This window comes from Oncorhynchus mykiss, chromosome 13, assembly GCF_013265735.2.
Source record: "Oncorhynchus mykiss isolate Arlee chromosome 13, USDA_OmykA_1.1, whole genome shotgun sequence".
Lineage (NCBI taxonomy): Eukaryota > Metazoa > Chordata > Actinopteri > Salmoniformes > Salmonidae > Oncorhynchus > Oncorhynchus mykiss.
In genome coordinates this window covers 21435476-21462483 of record NC_048577.1, presented here as the reverse complement: position 1 = coordinate 21462483, position 27008 = coordinate 21435476, and the positions used below count along the sequence as shown (strand labels likewise).

The window sequence follows — 27008 nt, the reverse complement described above, 5'->3', positions numbered from 1 at the left end:
GTCACCAGAACAAATCACAACTCAGGTAGTCCAATCAATACAGACCTCCGATGTTGAGTCCCAAAGCTATGTGGTGGTAGTTTTGAACCCAGAGCTGCTCCTCATCTGACCGTTAGTGTGAGCTGGTCTATGGCTAACCCAATGCTGCCCAAACTTTCCTAGTCATTAGGAAGCAGAACTTAAAATGGTTGTATAGTTCGGGTCAAAAATAGATTGCATCTGATGGATGCATGTTAAATATTTATCATATTCCTCAATGTTACACAAAAACATACTGTACAGCTATATCCTATTATTGAATGAAGAAACCTTTTTTTAACATTGACCTCAACCTGACCTCCTCTCCATCTCTTCCCTCAGGGCCCTGATGAAAATGGACTCGGAACTGCTGCTCTCGCCGGCCATATTCCTGGCTGAGGAGGAAGAGGCGGACATGAGCGACTGGAACCTGCCGCTGGCCTTCATGAAGAAACGCCACTCGGAGAAGATCGAGGGCTCCAAGGCCCTGGCCCAGAGCTGGAGGATGAAGGACAGGGTAAGAGACATCCTTAGTCCTTATGGTCCCGCTGCACCATGTCCTAAGTCTCTACGCTGGTCTACTGAACTAAGGCTTTTTAATGGTGAATGGATAAAGGCCCAGCCTGTGTTGCTCATATTATGCAGTTGCCCTTGGTTCTCGTTATAAGGTTAATCTTGTTCAATCTTTGAAAGTAGCTCATGAATGATGAACTGAAACCAGAGAGACTTTAATTGGAGACCACTGTGTGCGTTGAATATCCAGAAAATATGGTTAGGTTCTACAGCTGTGCAGATCTTAAGATCTCCCCTTTTAAACAGCTGCTTTTCCAGATTAAGTTCTCGTTTAATTTATTTAACTTCATTATCACATTTGACTGAAGTAGGTCTACTTGATAATTTAATTTGACTTGCATACTTCTATCAAAGCAAAGTTGCTGTTGAACTAGCATATCGTTTGCCTTTCAGAAAGGAAACGCAGTGTTTTCTTTTTAAACATTTTTATCCAATTGTTATTTATTTAATAATTGGGAAAAAATATAAACATACAATCTACCTGCAGTGAAGCCGCTCAAGATTTACATTGCATTCAGTCATCTAACCGTCTCCCGTCCAGAGCGACCCACAGGAACAACCAGGGTCAAGCAACCCGCCCATGGGCACGTATACATTTCAGTGCATGTGTGGCACTATTTACATGTGTATGTGTGTGTGTTTTGAATGTGAGTGTGTGTATATACATGTGTACAAGCACTTATGCGACCTCAGCCTCAGGCAAACAGTCAATGGATGTAATAGCGTTGCCCTTTAGTGTCATTCAAACTGTCTTTTTGTTTTGTTTATTATGACTCATTCTATCCCCCGCCCAGCACCTCCACTCCCGCTTGTCTCCAATTCCACATCCCAACCGTCAGCTTCCCTCAGCCCATCCAACCTATCTCTGCTGGCCACCCTCTTCGGATTTATACGTGCCGTAGTTCTTTCACATCAAATTTTATTGGTAACATACACATTGTTATCATATGTTAATGTGAGTGTAGCGAAGTGCTTGTACTAGTTCCGACCATGCAGTAATATCTAACAAGTAATCTAACCAATTCACAACAACTACCTTATACACACATGTAAAGGGATGAATAAGAACATGTACATATAAATATATGGATGAGCAATGGACGTGCGGCATAGGCAAGATGCAGTAGATGGTATAGAATACAGCATATACATATGGGATGAGTAATGTAGGATATGTAAATATTATTAAAGCGACGTTATTTAAAGTGACTAGTGACACCTTTATTAACTCCATATATTAAAGTGGCCAGAGATATGAGTCTGAATGTTGGCAGCAGCCTCTCTGTAAGTGATTGCTGTTTAGCAGTCTGATGGCCTTGAGATAGAAGCTGTTTTTCAATCTCTCGGTCTTAGCTTTGATGCACCTGTACTGACCTTGCCTTCTGGATGGTAGTGTCTTGGGTGGTTGTTGTTTTTTAAAATCATTTTGGCCTTCCTGTGACATCGGGTGCTGTAGGTGTCCTGGAGGGCAGGTAGTTTGCCCCCGTGATGCGTTGGGCAGACCGCACCACCCTCTGGAGAGACCTGTGGTTGCACCTTCACCACTATCTGTGTGGGTGGACGATTTCAGTTTGTCAGTTTGTCCATGATGTGTACACAGAGGAACTTGAAGCTTTCCATCTTCTCCACTACTGTCGGATGGGCGGGTGCTCCCTCTCCTTTTTCCTGAAGTCCACGATCATCTCCTTTGTTTTGTTGACGTTGAGTGTGAGGTTAATTTCCGGACACCACACTCCGAGAGCCCTCACCTCCTCCCTGTAGGCCGTCTCGTCGTTGTTGGTAATCAGGCCTACCACTGTAGTGTCGTCTGCAAACTCGATGATTGAGTTTGAAGCGTGCATGGCCACGCAGTCATGGGTGAACAGGAGGTACGGGAGAGTGCTGTGAGCGCACCCTTGTGGGGCCCCAGTGTTGAGGATCAGCGAAGTGGAGATGTTGTTTCCTACTTTCGCCACCTGGGGGCGGCCCGTCAAAGTCCAGGACCCAGTTGCACAGGGCGGGGTTGAGACCCAAGGCCTCCAGTTTGATGAGTTTGGAGGGTACTATGGTGTTGAATGCTGAGCTGTAGTCAATGAACAGCATTCTTACATAGGTATTCCTCTTGTCCAGATGGTACAGGGCAGTGTGATGGCGATTGCATCGTCAGTGGACCTATTGGGGCGGTAAGCAAATTGGAGTGGGTATTGGGTATTGACTAGTCTCTCAAAGCACTTCATGATGACAGAAGTGAGTGCAGCGGGGCGATAGTTATTTAGTTCAGTTACCTTAGCTTTCTTGGAAACAGGAACAATGGTGGCCATCTTGAAGCATGTGGGGACAGCAGACTGTGATAGGGATTGGTTGAATATGTCCGTAAACACACCAGCCAACTGGTCTGCGCATGCTCTGAGGATGCGGCTAGGGATGCCGTCTGGGCCGGCAGCCTTGCGAGGGTTAACACGTTTAAAGGTTTTACTCACGTTGGCTACAGAGGAGAGCCCACAGGCTTTGGTAGCGGGCCGTGTCAGTGGCACTGTGTTGTCCTCAATGCGAGCAAAGAAGTTTAATTTGTCTGGCAGCAAGACGGGGCTGGTTTTCTTTTTGTAATCCTTGATTGACTGTAGACCCTGCCACGCATGTCTCGTGTGTGAGCTGTTGAATTGCGACTCTACTTTCTCTATACTGACGCTTTGCTTGTTTGATTGCCTTGCAAGAGGGAATAGCTGCACTGTTTGTATTCGGTCATGTTTCCAGTCGCCTTGCCATGATTTAAAAGCGCTGATTCGGGCTTTTATTTTTTGGGGTGAATGCTGCCATCAATCCACGGTTTCTGTTTAGAAAAGGTTTTAATAGTCGCAGTGGGTATGACATCTCCGCTGCACTTGCTAATAAACTCGCTCACCGAGTCAGTGTATACATCAATGTTGTTGTCTGAGGCTATGCAGAACATATCCCAAGTCCACGTGATCGAAGCAATCTTGATGCATGTAATCCGATTGGTCAGACCAGCGTTGTGTAGACCTGCTCACTGGCGTGTCCTGTTTGTAGTGTCTGTCTATAGGCTGGGAGCAACAGAATGGTGTCGTGGTCAGATTTGCCGAAGGGAGGGCGGGGGAGGGTTTTGTATGCATCGCGGAAGTTAGAGTAGCAATGATCCAGAATGCTACCAGCTTGTGTCGCGCATTCGATATGCTGATAGAATTTAAGGAGTCTTGTTCTCAGGTTTGCTTTGTAAAATCCCCATCTAGAATAAATGCAGCCTCAGGGTGTATGGTTTCCAGTTTACATTGAGCCCAGTGATGTTCTTTCAGGGCCGACGAGGTATCTGCTTGGGGGGGATATCCACGGCTGTGACTATAATCGAAGAGAATTCTCTTGGAAGATAATGCGGTCGGCATTTGATTGTAAGGAATTAAAGGTCAGGTGAACAGAATGACTTGAGTTCCTGTATGATGTTGTGATTACACCATGAGTCGTTAATCATAAGGCATATACCCTCACCCTTCTTCTTACCAGAGAGATGTTTGTTTCTGTCGGCGCAATGCATAAAGAAACCGGGTGGCTGTACCGACTCTGACAACATATCCCGAATGAGCCATGTTTCTGTTAAACAGAGAAAGTTACAATCTCTGTCTCTCTGGACGGCAGTTTGTGCCCTAATTTCGTCCACCTTGTTATCTAGAGATTGGACATTGGCAAATAATATGCTCGGAAGCGGTGGATGGTGTGCTTGCCTTCTGAGTCTGACCAGTAGGCCGCTCCTTCTGCCTCTCCCGCGGCAACCGCGTTGTTTTGGATCGGCCTCTGGGATAAGATCCCATGTCCAGGGTGGCGGGCCGAGCAAAGGATCCACTTCTGGAAAGTCGTATTCCTGGTCGTAATGTTGGTAAGTTGACATTGCTTTTGTATCCAAAAGTTTCTTCCCGGCTGTATGTAATAACACTTGAGAATTTCTGGGCTAACAATGTAAGAAATAATACATATAAAAAACAAATAACTGCATAGTGTTCTAAGGACCTGAAGCGAGGCGACCATCTCTGTTGGCGCCCATCTTTCAACTATGCTGTGATGTTTAACATACAATTTGAATCGATCTAATCAAATAAAATCCGCAGATTGTGAGTTGAAGATGATAACATGCTTTTACTAAGAGTATATTAGTAATCGACTGACCAGATCTCTCCAGATCTCCCAACAATGCTATTTCTAGGGTCAATTTTAGATGAATGTTATGCTTTTTCAGCCATTCCTGAACCTGAGACTAGAAACAGGCTACCTGAGGGCAATACCAGAAGAAATGGTCTATTGATTCAGTATCCTCACAACAAAATCTACAGAGCTGCGATAATTGTATGCCTTAAATATTCAACATTTTGCCGGTGGCAAGAATTCTGTACAATCTTTTTAGCTGAAAGGCACACATTCTTGAATCTTACATTGTTTTATATATCAACTCATACACCCTGTGCCATGAAATTGGTACATCAAAAATCTTTTCCCGGCTGTCTTGCACTCTGTATGGCAGAAACATCTTGATATAACATTATCATCAGGGTCTACTGCTTTAGAAAAGACCACAATTTGTTCTGCAGCGAGACTTCCACATTAAACCTAGTTAAGGTTAGCCTTCGTCTATATTGTTTCCAATATGTAGGAATTCATTATTACTCTGCTTCAGGCCAACCCTAGGTGCTTTTGCAGTGGAATTTCAATGCTTTCTCTAGTAAATGGTGACAGTGGGATTTCTGTGTTTCTATTACACCTGCCAGGGCTTATATGAAAGGTGCTGTTAGATTCCTGTAGTACTCGATACCTGATTGTTTCATAGATTCTGTTATGGATAGCTATGGCGTCAATAATGCCATAATGCCATATGGTACGCCGGCTGACTTAGTATCCCTATTGGCTAGACATTCACCCAAATGACATTAACACACGCTAATATGACAGAATTAGGCTCCTACACTGTGCTTCAGGCGCAGAATTATTTTGTAACCATAAAACATTAATGCATATATTCATTCTAAAACAGGAGACATTCCTGGGGTAAGACAAAGGGACATTCTTTCGCTAACACAGCTAGAAAATATGCCTAAATAATTTAGGCTAGTTTATGTTCTACAAGGAATACATTGTTTTGCTTCAATTAATTTGATTTCTGTGCCCCTTTTGATTGTGTATGGCCTACGGCAGGTTTCCCAACTGGCGTCTCCCCTATGGGTGATTGACATTTTTTAAATATATTTTTTTATTGTTGGACATTAGACTGCACATTTAAAAAAAAATCTGTTCTAAAGTATTCCCACACATAATATGTGATCGTATGCAAATGTAAGCAAGGTTTATTGAGCACGGTCAATATGCTGTCTACAAATTATGTTCCAGCCCCCTGACCATCCGCTCAAGAAAAAAATCGGCCTGTGGGTGAATCGACTTAATGGTCCCTGGCTTACTGTTATTTACTACAGGGTGATTTACAGTGCCCTCCTGAATTATTGGCACCCTATGTAAGTATGAACAAAATATCCTGTGAACAAAATATAATTGTTTCTGCTTGGTCTCACTCCAAATATATCAATCTAACCTTTGAGTTAAAATTGTTAAAAGAAAAATAATTTGTCAGCAAGAAATAATTATTTTATTCAAAAACATGCATGTCACAATTATTGGCACTCCTGTGTTTAGTACTTTGTCCCTTTTCAAAGATAACTGTTCTGAGTCGTCTCCTATAATGTTTGATGAGGTGGGAGAACACACAGGAAGGGATTTGAGACCATTCTTCCATAGAGAAACTCTCCAGATCCTTCAGAGTCCTTGGTCCTTGCTTGTGGACTCTTCAGCTCACCTCAGAGGTTTTGAATTGGGTTTAGGTCAATGGTCAGTGAACAATTTTCCTGTGGATTTGGGGGTATGCTTTGGATCGTTGTCCTGCTGGAAGATCCAACGACGACCCAGTTTTAGCCTCCTGGTAGAGGCAGACAGGTTTTGGACTAAAATCTCCTGGTACTTGGAGTCCATGATGCCATGTATCCTAACAAGGTTCCCAGGGCCTTTGAAAGTTAAACAGTGCCTCATCACTGATTCACCAGCAAACTTCACAGTGGGGATTAGGTTATTTTCTGCACAACTCTTTTTACGTCAAACCCACCTCTGGTGTTTATTGACAAAAAGCTCTATTTTATTTTCATCAGACCATAGAACCTGGTTCCAATGACATTTAGCAAATTCCAGGGGCTTATTTCCAGGGGAAATTCTCCAACGGTGGTCCTTGGGCAACAAAAAAAATCCCCTTGAGCCATCCTTCTCACTGTGCGTGGGGACAAAATACACTTGTCATGACTTTCCCTCTTGGGTGAGCCAGATAAGGCCCACCCCTCCCACTCTGCAGAAATGGAAGTTACAAATCCCTTTGTTACCACAGAGAGGGACTTTGCAGTACTGTAACACAACGGTTGGACATTTTCAACACCAAGAATGTTGGAATTGGTCGGGAGGGACTTAAAGAACAATTATGTCAGATCAGTTGTTGTGTGATATCATTAAGGGCGGTATAACCAAATAACGGTAACTCTACAAACATCCGTTATCTGCCACGTTGAAATGGTTAGACTACTAAACCAGACAGTGTGAAGCGGTGGCTACACGGCTGAGAAATAGTTTAAAACTAAAGACCAGCGTGAGCTGAAAGGTACAAAATGGTTAGAAACTCAAACTCTCTCAAACACCACACAGGAACATTGTCTGCAGCTCTTTATGCACTGTTAGCCTAGGAAACTCGAGCGACGATGCGAGACAAATAACAATTTCCTCTCACCGCTATAGGTACCTCTAGGGTATCTATTCTAAACAGAGTGAATGATAAGGCCCGCTGAACCCCGCGTGGTACACCTCTGGAACTTTCGTTCCAACAGACACTCCGAGACTAACCTACTACAACTACAAAGGACGTGGTAACTTCTGGTGGACCACCAGAGACTTACACAACCAGAGACTTTCTGATGAACTACTCGCCACAGACTGATGGAGTGATTTCAACAGAGCGAGACGACAGACCTACAAGCGTAAATATGTACTTTGCATTTATATATCCAAATGAGCGCTTGTTAGGGTGCTAAATATCCATTTACGATGAGCGTATTATTCCACTGTATGTACGATAGTTGAATTCCTTTGGCTCTCGTCCCGCTCTTTCGTTCCCCACCCCCTTTCATTGTAACAAGCCATCATATCGGGTTAGTCCACTAGGGACTTCATTGCATCATGTTAGTAACCAATGTATAATCTATCCTGTGTGTTTGTCATTCTGTGTGATTAGTTCGTTCGTAAATAAATAATTAAGCCAATTTGTGTTGCTGATTCATCATGGAGACTAGGGTTTGTGCCGATTTCTAGGATATTACGGCATTCAGAATGAGACTGAGGTAATAATGTTTAATTTAACATCTTTAGAGTTAATTTGGGAAACGTTAACTCGTTAAATAAACTTTTCCCGTGGTGTCCCAGATTACTACTTAATTAATTGTTATGATTAATCAAGTAATACTTGAACGTGGTATGTCATTATTTGATAAAAGAATCATCATTGCGTTAATGGTACCAACGTCACAACACTTGCATCCTCTTCCAGGCAGGTTCATCACAGCTCCAGTTGTTAAACATTTCTTCATTATTGCCCTAATAGTGGAGATGAGTATTTTCACGTGTGTAGCTGTCTTTTTATAGACATTGCCTGATTTGTGAACGTCAACAACCTTTTTAATTTCATTTTTTGTCGTCTTTGGACTTTCTGATGTTGATGGATGACTAAGGGAGTTTAGCATGTGTGTCACCTTGTACCCCAGTGAAACAGGAAGTCATGGATGACTCACATTAACTTTAAAAAGGAAAATCTTAATTGGAATATACATCAACTTGATTTTGTTTCTAAGAATTACTAGGGGTGCCAATAACTGACACGCATGTTTTTGAATAAAATAATTTTTTATTTTAGATTTTTCTTTGAACAATGTTAACTCAAAGCTTAGATTCATATGATATTTTCTGTAAGATTAAGCTGATAATCAACAATGACATTTTTTCAGAGCCATTTTTGTTCATATTTACCTAGGGTGCCAATAATTCAGGAGGGTACTGTAGATTGACAGTGATGGATAATAAGGGTGGTACTAGTGTCCCTATTGGTTTTGTATCTAAAGAATTGAAGCTGTTGAGAGGAGTGGCTTGTGAAGGGGCTATCAAGTGGCCCATAAACTATGTGCTGCATCGTGGAAAATCGGCAGGATCACGGCCAGCTAGCTATTACACTATAGACACTGTTGGGCTATCTCAAGATGAGAGGTGGCAGGCTGCCCAATTACAAGGCCCATTGGTCAAGGTGGAGTCCGGTCCCTGTGGAGATGTCTGTAATTGAGTTGTGACCATGTCGATGTGGGTGGTGAGCACATGAAGCAAAGCGGTTTGTGTGTGTGTGTGTGTGTGTGTGTACACCTGCTAGTATAGTGCAAGTGTGTGAATGATTTCGATGCAGGATAGTTTCTGCAGGCCTATCATGGTCGGCAAGTTGTTGCTCCGAATGCCACAAACTTTGGCTCCGTTTTGGGCTTGTCTAATGCTGCCGTTGTGTGTTAGTGCTATTGGGCTTTATGGGATAGCTGTTATTTATGGTACCCAAAATAGTCATGGGTTTGCCTCTGTCCTTTTGATGTCCATGTCAGGGATAGAGGTTGGGCTAGAGTCCTCTGAAAGGATACATTGTAACACTGAATGACATTCAGGTTCAATGACATGGCGCAGTGTGAGACAAACCAACCCTAACCCCAAAGTACACTGTTAGTAGACCTGACTCATTGAAGAGAACCCCGGTTCCTTATTAGATGTTTATGGCTCGCTCACCCCCTGCCTGAACTGGGACTATAGAGTGAGCTGTTAGTGGATGAGCAGTGGCTCACTAGAGAGGGAGAGAGAGGCTAGATAGAGTAAACCAGGTCGGATAGCGGATATCAGGGTTAGGATATCAGGTATCTGTCAATCAGAGCTAGTCATTTGAAATCAATGCAGTTGAGCACTTTAGCGCTTCAATGAACCAACCACCTCTGCATACTCTAAAGTACTGGCTTTCCAACAATGATTTCCACACATCCTCAAAAGCACGCTGCAATATCAAGCCCACAAATTGCAGTTCTTGGCTTTCTGCTGGGCTACCTTACTCCATCTTTGCCATTGTTTTCATCCTGCAAAAATATCTCTGTTCGCTATGCAAAATTACTATATAATCTCCATGATAACCAGTATATCTTCTTCAGGAGAGCAGTAAATCCAGGCTGAATAGCAGTCTGATCCAGGTACTGTAGATAGTCTTTGACGTGAATATGGAGTGCCTTTTGGGGTCAAATTCTGATCTGTATCGGAAGGACACATGAATGCAGGGATGAGCAGTTGGATGTCGTTCCTACCCTGTATTTGTTGTAGTCCTATTGCTTACGTTTTGACGACTACGTTACCTCTATAGCAACTCTATTGAAATCAGCAGTCGCTGTGGCCTTCGAGGAACACTATTGTTGTTTGTGTGTTGGAGACCGGAGAGTGTGTGTGTGGTCTTTAAACTGGTAATTGAGTTCGGTAACTCCCCCTCTCTGCTATTCCCTCCCTCCTTCCGATCCAGCACCTCTGCCCATAAGGATCAATGACCAGTGACTATTCCATTTGCTAGTCCTGCTATAAATTTAAGGCTTTTTAAACAGAAGGAGCATCGATCTCCCCAGTGCCAGGGCAAGGCCTAGCAGGCTGGAAGGCCTTGGGGATTGTTGCATCAGCTTGGGCCACTCACTTTATTGCCAGCAGAACACACATTAGGGCACAGTCACACTCTGATACATGTACATTATCACAAACCCTTGGAATCTGTCTGGAAGTTTCTGGGTTTTCCATCGGTCATGGATAGCCAAATATAGTTAAGTACCAGTGCCATTCACCTGTATGATAGTGAGCATTGTGAACAAGTCCAAAAAAACAGATTGAACCGAAGTCCGCATCAGCTTTCACCCTACTCCCCCGTTATTGCTCACTTCCCCCACTGCGCTGCTCCGAACAGGATTTGTGGGATTACTAGAAATCCATGAGGTCCAGGAGACATATATTAAAATGTCATTTTGTTTAGTCTTTCCTTCAGATTAATGTTAACAATCAAGGAGGGTCACCCTCTTCAAAAGGAGTCCGTTGTTATGGAGGATCAGAGCCTCTCCCCCGGGGGGCACGACTTAGCCTCCACCTCTTCATTCCCTTTGTCTCTCCCTTTTCTCCTCCTCTCCTGTTCAATGACCATCTTCTATATTTTAAACACAGAAAAGCTTCAAGTGAATTAAAGCACCACGCTTTTTTGTACTGAGCTTGCTACAACACGTATAGATTCTAGGCCCGATTCTCTTCGTTTGTGGTTTCAACCGGTCGCTGCCTGCACCTGCCCGCCCGTCCAGAATCACTACTCTGGACAGTTCTGACTTAGAATATGTGGACAACTACAAATACCTAGGTGTCTGGTTAGACTGTAAACTCTCCTTCCAGACTCCCATTAAGCATCTCTAATCCAAAATTAAATCTAGGATTGGCTTCCTATTTCGCAACAAAGCATCCTTCACTCATGCTGCCAAACATACCCTTGTAAAACTGACTATCCTACCGATTCTTGACTTTGGCGATGTCATTTACAAAATAGCCTCCAACACTCTCCACAGCAAATTGGATGCAGCATATCACAGTGTCGTCCGTTTTGTTACGAAAGCCCCATATACTACCCACCACTGCGACCTGTATTCTCTCGTTGGCTGGCACTCGCTTCATATTCGTCGCCAAACCCACTGGCTCCAGGTCATCTATAATTCTTTGCTAGGTAAAGCCCCACCTTATCTCAGCTCACTGGTCACCATAGCAGCACCCATCCATAGCACGCACTCCAGCAGGTATATTTCACTGGTTACCCCCAAAGCCAATTCCTCCTTTGGCCGCCTTTCCTTCCAGTTCTCTGCTGCAAATGACTGGAACGAATTGCAAAAATCACTGAAGTTGGAGACTCATAGCTCCCGCACCAGCTGTCAGAGCAGCTTCATAGATCACTGCACCTGTAGATAGCCCATCTTTATATAGCTCATCCAACTTCCTCATCCCCATACTGTTATTTATTTTGCTCCTTTGCACCCCAGAATCTCTACTTGCACACTCATCTTCTGCACATCTATCACTCCAGTGTTTAATTTGCCATACTGTAATAATTTTGCCAATCTGGCCTATTTATTGCCTTACTACGTCCCTTATCCTACCTCATTTGCACACACTCTATATTGACTGTATGTCTGTTTATTCCATGTGTAACTTTTTGTGTCGCACTGCTTTGCTTTATCTTGGCCAGGTCGGGGTTGTAAATGAGAACTTGTTCTCAACTGGCCTACCGGGTTAAATAAAGGTGAAATCAAAATGCTAAATGTCCGGTATAGTGCACTACTTTTGACCAGGGCCCATAGGGTTGCTGCCCTTATGTCTCCTCCTGTTGGAATGTATGCTATAAGAAGGGAGACAATGGACTTCTCCACCGACGTGAGAAATGAATGGGATTCAATCAATGGGAGCCAACATCTGGCTGCTGTCAAACCTAAATGCCACATTAGCCTATTATGAATCCAAAATCTAAATTCTACCTCCCCATGTGTCTCAATTATCATATTTTTTTTCATGCTAATTTGTCGTTTTAGTCTCTCACATATGATGTTGGGAAACAAATCATTTCATTAGGGTTATTTTATTGTGATGGTAATCACTTTAGTTTCCCGTGCCAGGCTGCAGTAATGTTCCAGGTGAAGTAGAATTCAGGACCGAACGTCTGGCATGAATGTACCTCACCTTTAAAACTGATCTACAGTTGATTTGTGTGTGGGTTGGTGGGTGTGCGTGACTGGGTGTGGGTAAACAGTTTGAAAGCCAGGACCCGCTTTTGGTGCTTGACTGTAAACAGTGTTGGTGCTTTTGTGGGTAGCTATGCCATCTTCAGTTTGACCAAACAACGCAAAGACACTGGAAGAATAATTGCAGTCACAAATGCTGACGGCTGTTTTCAAGTTCATTGCAGTCAGTGCACTCCTTCTCAATTGTGGCCATAACTATTGTGTGTAAAAATAGGAAAGAAGATATTTGCCATCTCCCCCCAGAAATTCAGCACATTTACTGTTTTCCAGGGATTGCTTTAAAACCTGCACTCTGTAGACTGGGTGTGTCCGAAATGGCACCCTATTATATATATATATATTATATATATATATATTATATAAATATTATATTATATAAATATTATATATATAAATATAATATAAAGATATATATATATTATATATATATATATTATATAAATATTATATATATAAATTATATATATATATTATATAATATATAATATATATATATATAATATATATATATATAGTACACTGGTTTTGATCAGAGCTCAATGGGATGCAGCTTTTGTAGATTCTTTGACGCAGGGCTGAAAACTCCTCCAGGCGTGTTGTCATTTCAGCTATAGTATCTTTAAAGGGCAACTGACTTATCCCTCACTGGGGTCAATGTATAAGAAAGCGGTCATGCCTACCTGAGGTTAGTGTAGTGAAAGTAAAGCCTCTTGGTGAGGGATCCTTTGGGACAGCGACGTGGATTCCCATCCACACGCCTATGGGTTTGATTAGACTTGGCACCACAACGTTGTGGGAAATGAAATGCCACGAGGCTCTTTCCCCCTCTCAGCTTTGCACACTCCGCAAGCTCCTCCTGCGCTTTTATGAGTTTCATCTGAGACCTACCTGCGTTGTTTGTTGTCTCCTGTATCTTGACCTCTACTCCCGTCTCTGCTTTGTGTGTGTGTGTGTGTGTGTGTCCGACCGTGAAAAAAAATCTTGGTTGATTCTATCTTCAGTTATTTTTTTTTTCTTTTGATCTAATGCTTGCTTCATTGAGAAAGTACGTGCAGTTGAAATTTGGTCATAGAACTTTCAGGAGGACGAAATTACATATTTTCCTGATGTTGAAATCAGGTACATTTTTGGTTCTGAATGAAAGTTGAAAATATGCATTTACATTTACATTTGTTGAAAATCTGTATTTTTTTGGTGACTCATTCTATACCCAAACTTCAACTGCACATACATTAATGTATTAAGCATTCTGTCACAATAATGCATTTGAAATCTATTTAATATAGGAAAGGAAAGAGGCGCCAACTGATTGCAACATAATATGTATTATTGCTCCCATCTGTCCCATGCACTTCTGTTCATTTTTCAAAAGCTTTTAAATTGGCAGCGATGTTCAAACGAGTCAAACCAACAGACCACTTCAACAACATTCTCAGTAACTGTTACAGACATATATTTATTCTTACTATGACTGATATGTTGTTTATCTACCTTAGTTGAATGCACTGACTGTCAGTCGATCTGGATAAGAGCGTCTGCTGAATGACCAACATCTCCAGAAAGTCTGTTCACCTTTCATTCAGAACCTTAAACCTGCCTTTTTTTATTTTATTTTTTTAGACCTATTAAAAATAAATCTTACTGGGTGTTGTCATTGGGAAAATTAGCATGGAAAATCTCCCTGGTCCCTAAACGTCTTCGCTCCTTGAGAGAAGCAGAAATGAAAGAACTTTACATATGTCAACTAGATTTATGCATTCATTCTCTAATTTTCTGACATCATTCTGGTGAGCAAGGCTTTATTTAGTATTCTAGAGCATCAAGTAATGACAAAGAGAAGCTTTGTAATTATAGACAAGTTGACTAACAAATAACCTAGCTAATGTCAGAAATTATAAGCAGAAAAATATCTAAATGAGTCTAACTTTAATTTAAAAAAAATAATTATCCCGTATCCCCTGTCAAAAAAAAAAAGAACTGACGTCCCAGGGGACAATTAGGAATATTATTTGTATTCATGGATACAGGGATTCTCATGAGTGGAATGTCAAAGCTGCATGTAAACAGCTTATCCTGAAATAATAATTGGGATTGGGCTATTATTCAGAATACTCTGCGCATGTGAACGTGGTCACTGACGTCAGCTTGCTCATTGACTAGTACTCAGGCGTTGAGAAAACATGCACCCAGCTAGTAACACAAGGGTAGTAGCTCCTCAAGTAAAAATCAGTGCAGGGTTTCGGACTGCCCTCTCTGTTCTAGCCTCTCTCGTTCTCTCTCTGTGTATGTCCATGTGTGCCCCAGTGGATCAGTCTGTGTTCAGGTGCAACATGTTTACCTGACCCTGTTTCCTGTCCCCCTGGGCGTCTTCTCTATCAGACCAGTCTACACTACAGTAAACTGCCTGGTAGGAGCAGTAGCTACAGAACTCTGCTAACCACCATAGATCAGGCACATATTTAATTCAATACCCTGCAATGAGCTTCGGCCTTTCTGTCCGTCAGCTGCAGTGTTCCATTAACTTCAGTTATCCAGGCACACATTCAATTAAATACACTTCAATAGACCTTTCTTGGAAAGTCCTTGGGAGACAAATCAATCACCAGTAAATGTGATCTTTCTTTCCGCTGTATCATTTAGTGATATCCGGGCAAGGTTAATATACGGAGTCGTGACTGTTAAAAAAAAAGATGTTTTCTACATTTTAAAATATCTATTTTTATTACAGAAAGCACTGAATCGTGACTTGTTTTGGGAGTCGTGACAGTCTACAGACTTCAAAGAGAAGTTTGTTAAGTTCTTCCCTCTTCAAGCAGAACCCTTTTGGTGTGTTCTCTACAGTCTAGTGCTTGGCATAGTGTTGGATCCAGCCTCAGTCTTGTTTTTGGACAACATCGCGCTTCACTCTCCAGATCAGGTCAGCAGCACTGTGGTTCAGAATTACAAAGTCACGTCAGGCTATGCCAACTAGACACACCTGCCAATGGATCAATCCACGCCAGAGGGCAAGGTCAAAATAGTGTGTATGGCTGTCCAAAAAAACGACCTCACCCCAGGACACCTCAAGTAATGAAAAATACAAATAAACGCAGGAGCACTATTTCTTGATATTTGAAGGACAAACAGGGAGCTGACGTTTTGGTGTGTCAGGCGCCTGCGTGAGCTTGTGTGTGTGTGTACAAATAAAGGCCAAACCCACCACTGATGCGTCCTCTCCTTCAGTGTGGAACTCTTGCAACGGAGTCATTTTGCATGCCGAACAACCCCAGGCAAAATGTCAGTAGCCTAGTCAAACTGAGCACCGTGCCCAGCTTCGCCAGGTAGGCGCCCTGTGCCTGATCTTGCACATCTGCACGGCACCTTCAGCATTCAAATGCTAAAACGGCTTGTGTGATATTACGCTTAGTTGAGTGACAACCTATGTCATTTGCTAGGTTATTATCTATGCGCTGTTGAAAATGATGTTTTACCGGAATAAAAGTAAACTACTGGAGGAAGGTTCATTAGCGGGTGATTCTGATTTCAGTACCAAAGTGGGAGAACAAAAAAACGTAGGCTACATTGCCCCCCCCCAGATACGTATTAAATCGTCTTGAAAGGAAGAGATGCACATCCGATATTAATTTGAAGGATAATCTAGAGGCTGACGTTGTCAGATGCCTGCCTCAGAGCCGTTTAGTGTGTGTGTGGATTCGAGTCCGAGCCCCTCTATGAACTGTGAAATATTAACGTCTTTCACCCAAATAATGTAAATAAACAGGGTCTCTCTTCACACTTATATACAGAGTATGTATTGGGATTATATCGCATATAAACAAAGTGTGTATTGAGAAGCATGTGTATTCACTTCTGTCTCTCTCTCTCTCTCTCTCCAGATGAAGACAGTGAGTGTGGCCCTGGTGTTGTGTCTCAACGTGGGCGTGGACCCTCCTGACGTGGTCAAGACGTCACCCTGCGCCAGACTGGAGTGCTGGATCGGTAAGAACACACAAACACACACACACGCACAAGCATTTCGCTACACTCGCATTAACATCTGCTAACCATGTGTATGTGACAAATAAAATTTGATTTGATTTAACTTGCATAACCTGTTCCATACTCAACTCACACACACATAATTCATGATAATAAAGCCATTATTAAGACATACCCATGGGAAACATTGGCTTTCTTCTGTGTCCAACCTTCTCCCCAACCCATGTTGCCTTGATAGTATTTCCTGAACTCCTCTAGTTGTTCCGGGCACTGAAAAAACTGCGTATCCAGTATAACCCCGTCAGTGAGCATTATGCGACCTCAGCTTTCGAAAACATTATATTCGATGCACTTCCAGAAGGACTTATTTGCGGTGTCATTTCCGTCTGTAGATGTAGCCTTCATGCGCCAGGATATTTTTGGGAAGCACGAAGAGGATAAATTCGGTTTCCATTGCTTGTCAGGGACACCACCAGGATCTTGGATAAGTGAGTGCCCCTGGAAAGTTGGTGGACTAGAATTTCCTCCTCATATTGCAGGCTTACTAGCTGTGTTTTCATCCACTCATTTGTCTCAGACCCACAAATACCATGATTTGCCGGTACCCTGTCTGTCCCTGGTTTTCAGGGCTGAGCCCCTGGTTATGAATCTCTGGTGACATCCCTGTTGCTTGTTCTAACCTCCAAGAATAATGAATGCTGAGGGTAGCAGTGCAAGATCTTTTTAAGCAGAATATTTGTATTATTAGCAAATTAACGATTTGCAATTAGATTGCTGGACAATCAAAGCCATCCATCCAACACATTTATTCAGATCTGGTTAGTTGATAGATTGGGCCTAGTTATTGTCCATTAACAGCATACATTTGCATTCATTCTCTTAAATCTCTTAAAGTAGCCAATATTCTTCTTGTGCAATGTATAGCCTACTGTACTCTGTCTGTTTGGACTGTCTGCATGTCTTGGTGAGAATCTTAAGTTAATACAATACTATAATAGCATTCTTTAATTTGTGCTTATTATTCATTATTATTCCTCGGGGGGGGGGGGGGCTTGTCTGGGGGACACCTAAAGCTAATTTCCTGCATTTTACACAATCCAATGTGCAGTCTCTATTTAGAACAAAAAGTAAGCAAAATGCCCTCAGTCGCCACGCTAGGTAGGAGATCATTATTAAATATGTTAGTGATTAATAAGACTGAACTAAATCTAAGGTGATTCAGTAATAAATATTGTGTTGCACCTTTAACCAATAGCCTAACAAATGAGCAACTCGTGAATAAAATACAAAGACTTTTGATTGTTTTTTATTAAGTCTGCTATATCAAAATCCGCTCTATCAAATTTCAGCCAGACCAGCCAGAGCCGCCTTACTCAACTCTCTCCCAACACAATTTCCTCACCGTTCAATCATACCTTTATGTTTATTTTTATTCCCAAGGGAAAGGTTTGGGAAAAAAAACACACAAAACAACACACCCCACTCAATTTTAGGATGTTAGTGAAACTTTCGGGATTGATTTCGGGTGTGTTAGGCCAAGGACATTGCCTAAATGGGTATATCCCCTGACGTGGGCATGTTTTCAATATAGACTCCTTTAGTCGTACTGTATTCCATTAAAGGCATCCAGACCCTGTAAAAGATTTTCAGTATGCCCTTAATCTGGTAATAAATTAAATCTAGTGATGCATAACTTGACATTGTGGGAGGATAACCAACCTTCCAATTAATGGCAATGCATTTCTTATCCCCTATAAATGCTTGGTTACAGTTTCTTCTGATAAGTCTCAAGTATAAACATTTCCAAGCAAACAAAACGGGGAGAAGGGAGAATCTGTCGACATGCTGAGATAAAAGAACATACTCTTTGCCAGAATTCGGCCAGCCTTCACAAGACCACGCAGTGCATTCAGAAAGTATTCAGACCCCTTGACTTTTTCCACATTTTGTTACATTGCAGCCTTATTCTAAAAGGTATTAAATAAGATGTTTCCCTCATCAATCTACACACAATACCCCATAATGACGATGCGAAAACAGGTTTTTAGAAATGTTTGCTAATTTATAAAAAAACAACAACCTTATTTACATATGTTTTCTGACCCTTTTGCTATTAGACTTCAAATAATTGAGCTCAAGTGCATCCTGTTTCCATTTATCAGCCTTGATGTCCACCTGTGGTAAATTGTTGGGACATGATTTGAAAAGGCACACACCTGTCTACCTATAGTCCCACAGTTGACAGTGCGTGCAAAAGCAAAAACCAAGCCATGCGGTTGAAGGAGTTGTCCGTAGAGCCCCGAGACAGGATTGTGTCGCGGCACAGATCTGGGGAAGGGTACCAAAACATTTCTGGAGCATTGACGGTCCCCAAGAACACAGTGGCTTCCATCTTAAATCTAAGTCGTTTAGAATCACAATGAGTCTTCCTAGAGCTGGCCGCCTGGCCAAACTGAGCAAATGGGGGAGAAGGGCCTTTGTCAGGGAGGTGACCAAGAACCCGGTGGTCACTCTGACAGAGCTCCAAAGTTCCTCTGTGGAGATGGTTGTCCTTCTGGATTGTTCTCCCATCTGTGCAGCACTCCACCAATCAGGCCTTTATGGTAGGGTGGCCAGATGGAAGCCACTTCTCAGTAAAAGGCACATGACAGCCCGCTTGGAGTTTGCCAAAAGGCACCTAAAAACTCTGACCATGAGAAACAATATTCTCTGGCCTGAATGCCAAGCATCACGTCTGGAGGAAACCTGGCACCATCCCTACGGTGAAGCATGGTGGTGGCAGCATCATGCTGTGGGGATGTTTTTCAGGGGAAGGGATCAGGATCGAGGGAAAGATGAACGGAGCGATTCTTGACGAAAACTTCCTCCAGAGTAATCAGGACCTCAGACTGGGGCGAAGGTTCACCTTCCAACAGGAAAATTACCCTAAGCACACAGCCAAGACAACACAGGAGTGGCTTTGAGACACTTTGAGTGGCCCAGCCAGAGCTCGAACATCTCTGGAGAGACCTGAAAATAGCTGTGCAGCAACGCGCCCCATCCAACCTGACAGAGCTTGAGAGGATCTGCAGAGAAGAATGGGAGAACCTCTCCAAATACAGGTGTGCCAAGCTTGTAGTGTCATACCCAAGAAGACACGAGGCTGTACTCATTGCCAAAGGTGCTTCAACAAAGGACTGAGTAAAGGGTCTGAATACCTATGTAAATGTCATATTTCATTTTTTTGTATATATACACTGCTCAAAAAAATAAAGGGAACACTTAAACGACACAATGTAACTCAAAGTCAATCACACTTCTGTGAAATCAAACTGTCCACTTAGGAAGCAACACTGATTGACAATAAATTCCACATGCTGTTGTGCAAATGGAATAGACAACAGGTGGAAATTATAGGCAATTAGCAAGACACCCCCAATAAAGGAGTGGTTCCGCAGCAGGTGGTGACCACAGACCACTTCTCAGTTCCTATGCTTCCTGGCTGATGTTTTGGTCACTTTTGAATGCTGGCGGTGCTTTCACTCTAGTGGTAGCATGAGACGGAGTCTACAACCCACACAAGTGGCTCAGGTAGTGCAGCTCATCCAGGATGGCACATCAATGCGAGCTGTGGCAAGAAGGTTTGCTGTGTCTGTCAGCGTAGTGTCCAGAGCATGGAGGCGCTACCAGGAGACAGGCCAGTACATCAGGAGACGTGGAGGAGGCCGTAGGAGGGCAACAACCCAGCAGCAGGACCGTTACCTCCGCCTTTGTGCAAGGAGGAGCAGGAGGAGCACTGCCAGAGCCCTGCAAAATGACCTCCAGCAGGCCACAAATGTGCATGTGTCTGCTCAAACGGTCAGAAACAGACTCCATGAGGGTGGTATGAGGGCCCGACGTCCACAGGTGGGGCTTGTGCTTACAAGATTGGCAAATTCGCCACTGGCGCAATGTGCTCTTCACAGATGAAAGCAGGTTCACACTGAGCACATGTGACAGACGTGACAGTCTGGAGACGCCGTGGAGAACGTTCTGCTACCTGCAACATCCTCCAGCATGACCGGTTTGGCGGTGGGTCAGTCATGGTGTGGGGTGGCATTTCTTTGGGGGGCCGCACAGCCCTCCATGTGCTCGCCAGAGGTAGCCTGACTGCTATTAGGTACCGAGATGAGATCCTCAGACCCCTTGTGAGACCATATGCTGGTGCGGTTGGACCTGGGTTCCTCCTAATGCAAGACAATGCTAGACCTCATGTGGCTGGAGTGTAATGCAAGACAATGCTAGACCTCATGTGGCTGGAGTGTGTCAGCAGTTCCTGCAAGAGGAAGGCATTGATGCTATGGGCTGGCCCGCCCGTTCCCCAGACCTGAGTCCAATTGAGCACATCTGGGACATCATGTCTCGCTCCATCCACCAACGCCACGTTGCACCACAGACTGTCCAGGAGTTGGTGGATGCTTTAGTCCAGGTCTGGGAGGAGACCATCCGCCACCTCATCAGGAGCATGCCCAGGCGTTGTAGGGAGGTCATACAGGCACGTGGAGGCCACACACACTACTGAGCCTCATTTTGACTTGTTTTAAGGACATGACATCAAAGTTGGATCAGCCTGTAGTGTGGTTTTCCACTTTAATTTTGAGTGTCACTCCAAATCCAGACCTCCATGGGTTGATACATTTGATTTCCATATATCATTTTTGTGATTTTGTTGTCAGCACATTCAACTATGTAAAGAAAAAAGTATTTAATAAGAATACTTCATTCATTCAGATCTAGGATGTGTTATTTTAGTGTTCCCTTTATTTTTTTGAGCAGTGTATATTTACAAAAATATCTACAAACCTGTTTTTGCTTTGTCATTATGCGGTATTGTGTATAGATTGGTTAGGGGGAAAACACTATTTAATCTATTAGAATAAGACTAACGTAACAATGTGGAAACAATCGAGGGGTCTGAATACATGTAAAACACAAAAGGGGACATATTTTCACATCTCCAGCAGACAAATAACATTTCTTAGTACGTGTAATTCAGTTTCACTGGCATATAGTACGATCTATGAATGGTCTCAAACTGCAGTCATGTATGTCTGAGATGATGAATGCCCAGTCATGTTCATATCATCAATAGCTTCTACCAGGTCATGTGTTGTGTCATCGGAAAATGCCTCCATCAACCCTTGATACAGTTTGGAAAACAACTTTGGAGGGTTGTCAGACTGCCTTGTAATAGCATCTGGCTGGTCCAGTGTTTGCTGCATAGAGAGAATAAAGGGTTGTCTCTGTAGAAATTCACCTAGCCTGCGTCAGACTGGTCTTCCCTGGCTGCCTGCTGAGATCCCTGTCACCATCTCATCCTCCTAGAAAATGAGGGAGGACAAAGAATGACCTTGGTGTACATTTATACATTGATTCTATTCTTAGATAATATAATGGTTCAATAATTGAAATTGACCATTATTCCCAGACTGTTGCTTTAATCTTAAATTATGTCTTGTAGCTACTGTAGGTCTTACCCTTCAATTCAAGATGGAACTTTGTATCATTCACTGATATTGTTAATATACTTCAAAATCGTCTGTCTGACCATTTTGGGACCCCTGTCACCATCTGATCCTGCTAAGACATGTCGAGCATAGTGTTGTGTACTGACTGCACTAGAGGGCTGCATTCCCGCGGGTCGCGACAAAGATCATTGCAGCGCGGTTTGGGATGCGAATGTTGTCCCTTTCTTGTCCCACAGATGATTTGGAAACGTTCCTCTTTCGGCTTTGTATGCGGTAGCCTACCTATTGTATTAACAGCACATATTTGTTTCGCGTTATTCACACACGCTTCAACTTCAGGAGCCTACCTCTCCTAGTTTGGGTGTGAGAGCTCAACTGCGCCTCGTACGTGTGGCCTCATTGATGGCTGCCTACATGCGCAGAGAATCACGTGGCGGTTCAATTGAACATGAAATTAAATATGATTAGGCACTAGTTTACTACAGTATCTAAATACATATTGATATTGGAAAGAAGGGGATGGCTCTCAACCAATGTGGGTCAAAGTGCAATCAACACATTTAATCATCATACTATGGTGAGCGAGCTTTGCGCCGTTTCGTTTTCGGTAAGTATTGACCTGTTTTTGTCTCTGCCTGCAAATCGTCCTAGAAGGTAGGCTATATCTTATAGGCCTACGCAAAACGTAGCAGGTGTCGCTGTCATCATGTTTGCTGCTTCCAGTTCAGTAGCCATACCTGTGAGATCAGGTGCCCGTGTGGTCTCGATTCAATAGTAGGCTATAGCTTATGCATGGGATGAGAAGCACGGGGCAGTTCTTTCCAAAGAAATGTACTTCCTAAATAAGCCTATGATTAGGCTATAGTTTACTACATTGCTTAAAATATTGATCATCCATATTTCTCTCTGTCAATCTTCCCACTGCTAAAAGGTAGCTATAAAAATAGCAAGTCTGTCCAACTCTGCTCACTTCAACTACATCTATCACATTGGCTGATAGAGCCCAGTAACACACTATAAGGGCCATGTGAGAATCTCTGGACATGTAACCGATTTCCTACGTAATTGTTGTGTATTTGATATTGCCTAAAGGGCATACATTTGCGGGGACCATGACTGGCAAGTGATCTGCGTCACATACGGCGGGACTATGTTGGGTTTGGGACCAGTTCTTGTGGTAGCGGGTGGGAGTCGGACAGAAAGCCAGCAGGGTGCGGGTGGGAGGGAGATGAAGAATAGGTCCCTGGCAGACCTCTACTGTGCACAATGACGTCTGTAACGTTAGCGCTGTTAATAACTGTGTCAGTGTGAAAAGTAGGGAATTAGCTAGGGAAACTGATCAATACAGTTACATTGCCATACTGTCTAATAAAACTCACATAGCACTGAAAAAGCGTCACAATAGGAATCTTAAATGGTTTTGTTGGTGGTTTCATCGTTTGATTCAGGTCTAGTGTGATTGAGGCAAAAAAATAATAGCTAATGTTAGCTAACTTTTTGCCAGCTCTCTCTAACGGTACATCAACCGGTGAAAGCTAGCAGAGTTCATTTAATTTTGAAAAGGGGCAAAACAAAGACTTAACATTTCCATACAAACAACAGCTGTTAGCAATATGAGGTGGCTATTATTATCTATCTGACAGATAACTAGAGGCTAGAGCTGACCTGACTGGTAGCTACTAGCTAGCATAGCTTATTAATTTACCTCAGTCAAGAGGGGATGAAACATTACCTAACATTACAATACTAGCTCAGTTATGTTTTTTTCATGAAGTTAAACAGCAGTTACCTTGCCAGCTACATGAGTCAACTAAAGAGTAGCCAATTTTTGCTCTGCTTGCTTTTACAACTTTGTGAAAGAGCGCAACACATACACACTGATCTATCCTCAGCTCTCCTGTGCTGGTCCAGCCAGCCTTCCAGAAGCTTTGCCTTCACACAGCCTGTCAACCTGCTCTGTGGCATCTGCGTGGTCCTAAATCCAGCCAGCTGAACACTCTAAATAGCCTACCTGACCGCTCGGAGGCGACCTTCTGTCCTAAAGCACACCGTTGCCGCTTTTTTCTTCTTTTCATATTGCAATGATAAAACTGGTGTGGGCAAAAATGCAATTTCAGAATGTAGGGGGACATGACCCCTTGTTCCAAGTAAAAGTTGCGCCAGTCAACTCACAGGCAATAGGCTATACATCTGGCTTCAGTTTCACGCCAAATAGGCCTACAAGGAAACTCGACATATCACGACGACGTTGGGGAGGGGTCCGTGCTCTGTGTAATGCCTTCCACAAAAAGTTTTGCTCAACAAAACAAAAAGGCACATAAGCCAGTTGGCACAATGCCCCTTGTGGCGAAAGTACATTCATTGAATCCATTTGAAAATATATGGTCTTAAACAAACTAGATTTCCATCCAATTTGCGACAGATTTTCATGCGCATAAGTTATAGCTTTCTTGCAGATTTTTGAATATTTGCGTTTTCAAACCATAGATGGGTTTCCATCAAATGTACCTGTTGGTAAAAGGCTGCACGTGATGACGTCGTGCACATTAAAATATATTTTGTGGTTAAATTCCCATGTACTGTACTGTATAATAATTACAAGTTAAATGGGGTTCCAATGCATTTTCAACTCTACTGCTGGTTTTGTCACAAATGTTTGCGTAATATAGTGAATTTCCCCACTGGTATTGGCACATGCGCTCTAACCAACAGCTTGCAGATACAGTGCCGGTATAGCCTAGTGTCTAAACCTTCATTACAAGGTTATTATGGACAAAAGAGCAAGATCATTTTTATTTGTTTAACTGCAGGATCGATCAACATGTCACCATAATACCCTGGATATTTATTAGAAAGGAGCATCAAGCTCATCACCTTGCACTTGAAGTTCATCAATACCTATTTCATCTGTAGCCTAGTGGGAGGACCACACGTCATTGTGCGACTCCAAGTTTACTTTGATATGATGGTTATTTAATCAATATTTACACATAAAAGCGTTACCACCACCATTTCTCGCATAATTAATTTTACAGACACACAGATCCCACCGTGTCTATTTGTTTTTTGTCGACATCAAGCCTGTCGTGAATTTTTTTTATCCGGCGTGTACTTTACTCGCATAAAAACGTTTGACGGAAACCTGTTTATAGAAAATAATAATTATTCTGTGAAAGGAAAAGTGATCTTTTCACAGAACCATACAAAGTAAAAACGATTGTTTTACATTGTGGGAATTATAACAAATTAGTGAAGGAAATTCAGAAATGTATGAAAAATGCAACAACTAAAAACAATTGGGATCAAGTTTGAAGAGTATAAAACAATCAGAAAAGAGAGCTCCATTTTAAAACCACTTAGAATGTATTTGTTGCCACGCTACGATCATGCACTCCTCCTGACGCATATTTAAAGCTTTTGTTGTTCTAAAACATAAAATATCTTCATACCGTTAAAACATGAGGAAAATATTGTTATCTGATATGACCATATTGCCCAGCCCTAAATCCACGTTTTGTAATCCACGTTTTGTAACAGTATATTAGAAAACTGAGAAGAAACCAGCCAGACAAAATGATAGTAATAATTAAACTTTACACCCCCACAGATGGTTTGACAAAAAGAAACCACATGAAATTCAAGACTGTTTGATGGTAGAGTTTATGAAAGGAAGCACTTAACACATTCAAAAAAGCAAAGACTTCTGACAGTCTGCTCCTGTTTCATTGTAGACTTTGACTGAGCACAATGCAAACTGTCAATCATCAGATCATGGTTTATTTAAAGAACTGTATAGAATAACCTTAAATGCACAATCGTTAGCTATCGTTCTTCTTCTCTGACCCACCCTCACCCCCTCCCTCCTTCCTACATTTTACTCTCTGAAGAGAAATGAATGCATCATACCACTTTAGGGTCATCATCTTACATTTACTCACTGCAGTTGCGTTATACTGCACAATATACATTTCCTTGACTTACTGGCTACTGAAAATATATCATCTATCAATAAATATGCTTTGTCCCCAAAACATTGTCAGTGTCCCTGAATATGCATATTGTCAATAGATCCGGTAATTTCTAAATCAATCATGTAATTCTCTGCATTGTGGACAGAATGTGATATTTCAGAATCTATAATATGCGCTATGCTTTATACAATTAGATTTCTTCTTGGTAATATTTCAGTCCGAAGCGCTGGGGAGATTTCTCCGTGTTATGTAGTTTAATTTGATAAGAGAAACAGCCTTACCAAACAAATGGCGAGGGATTGTGATACTGGTTCTCTATTGGGTTAACTGTCTAAACTGAATCTCTGCTTCATTGTGATGGCAATTTTGGGATTTATCTGATCTCTGTTGTGGCATATCAAATGGGCTGGAGGACTCTTAATCCAAATCATGGAATACTGCAGCTCACGATTGTAGCATTGACAGTACCAGTCAAAAGTTTGGACACCTACTAATTTAAATGTTTAAAAAAAAAATTTAAAACTATTTTCTACATTGTAGAATAATAGTGAAGACATAAACTATGAAATAACACATGGAATCATCTAGTAACCAAAAGAGTTCAAAATATATTTTATATTTGACATTCTTCAAAGTAACCACCCTTTGCCTTGACAGCTTTGCACATGCTTGGCATTCTCTCAACCAGATTCATGAGGTTGTCACCTTGAATGCATTTAAATTAACAGATGTGCCTTGTTTGTGGAATTTCTTTCATCAAGGCGTTTGAGCCAATCAGTTGTGTTGTGACAAGGTAGGGGTGGTATACAGAAGATAGCCCTATTTGGTAAAATACCAAGTCCATATTATGGCAAGAACAGCTCAAATAAGCAAAGAGAAACGACAGTCCATTACTTTATGACATGAAGGTCAGTCAATCTGGAACATTTCAAGAACTTTGAAAGTTTCTTCAAGTGTAGTCGCAAAAACCATCAAGCGCTATGATGAAACTGGCTCTCATGAGGACCGCCACAGGAAAGGAAGACCCCGAGTTACCTCTGCTGCAGAGGATA

General features: G+C 42.3%; 1 protein-coding gene across 7 annotated transcripts in view; it reads left to right on the top strand.

The window, feature by feature from the left end:
* LOC110485936 (regulatory-associated protein of mTOR) overlaps positions 1–27008 on the top strand; it is a 202750-nt gene that overhangs the window by 2957 nt on the left and 172785 nt on the right. For all 7 annotated transcript variants that reach the window (XM_036940605.1, XM_036940602.1, XM_036940601.1 and 4 more), the window contains exons 2-3: positions 361–535; positions 16397–16499. In XM_036940605.1, coding sequence (XP_036796500.1) covers positions 368–535; positions 16397–16499 — 271 coding nt within the window. In that variant the 5' untranslated portion in view covers positions 361–367. The remainder of the gene's footprint in view (positions 1–360; positions 536–16396; positions 16500–27008) is intronic.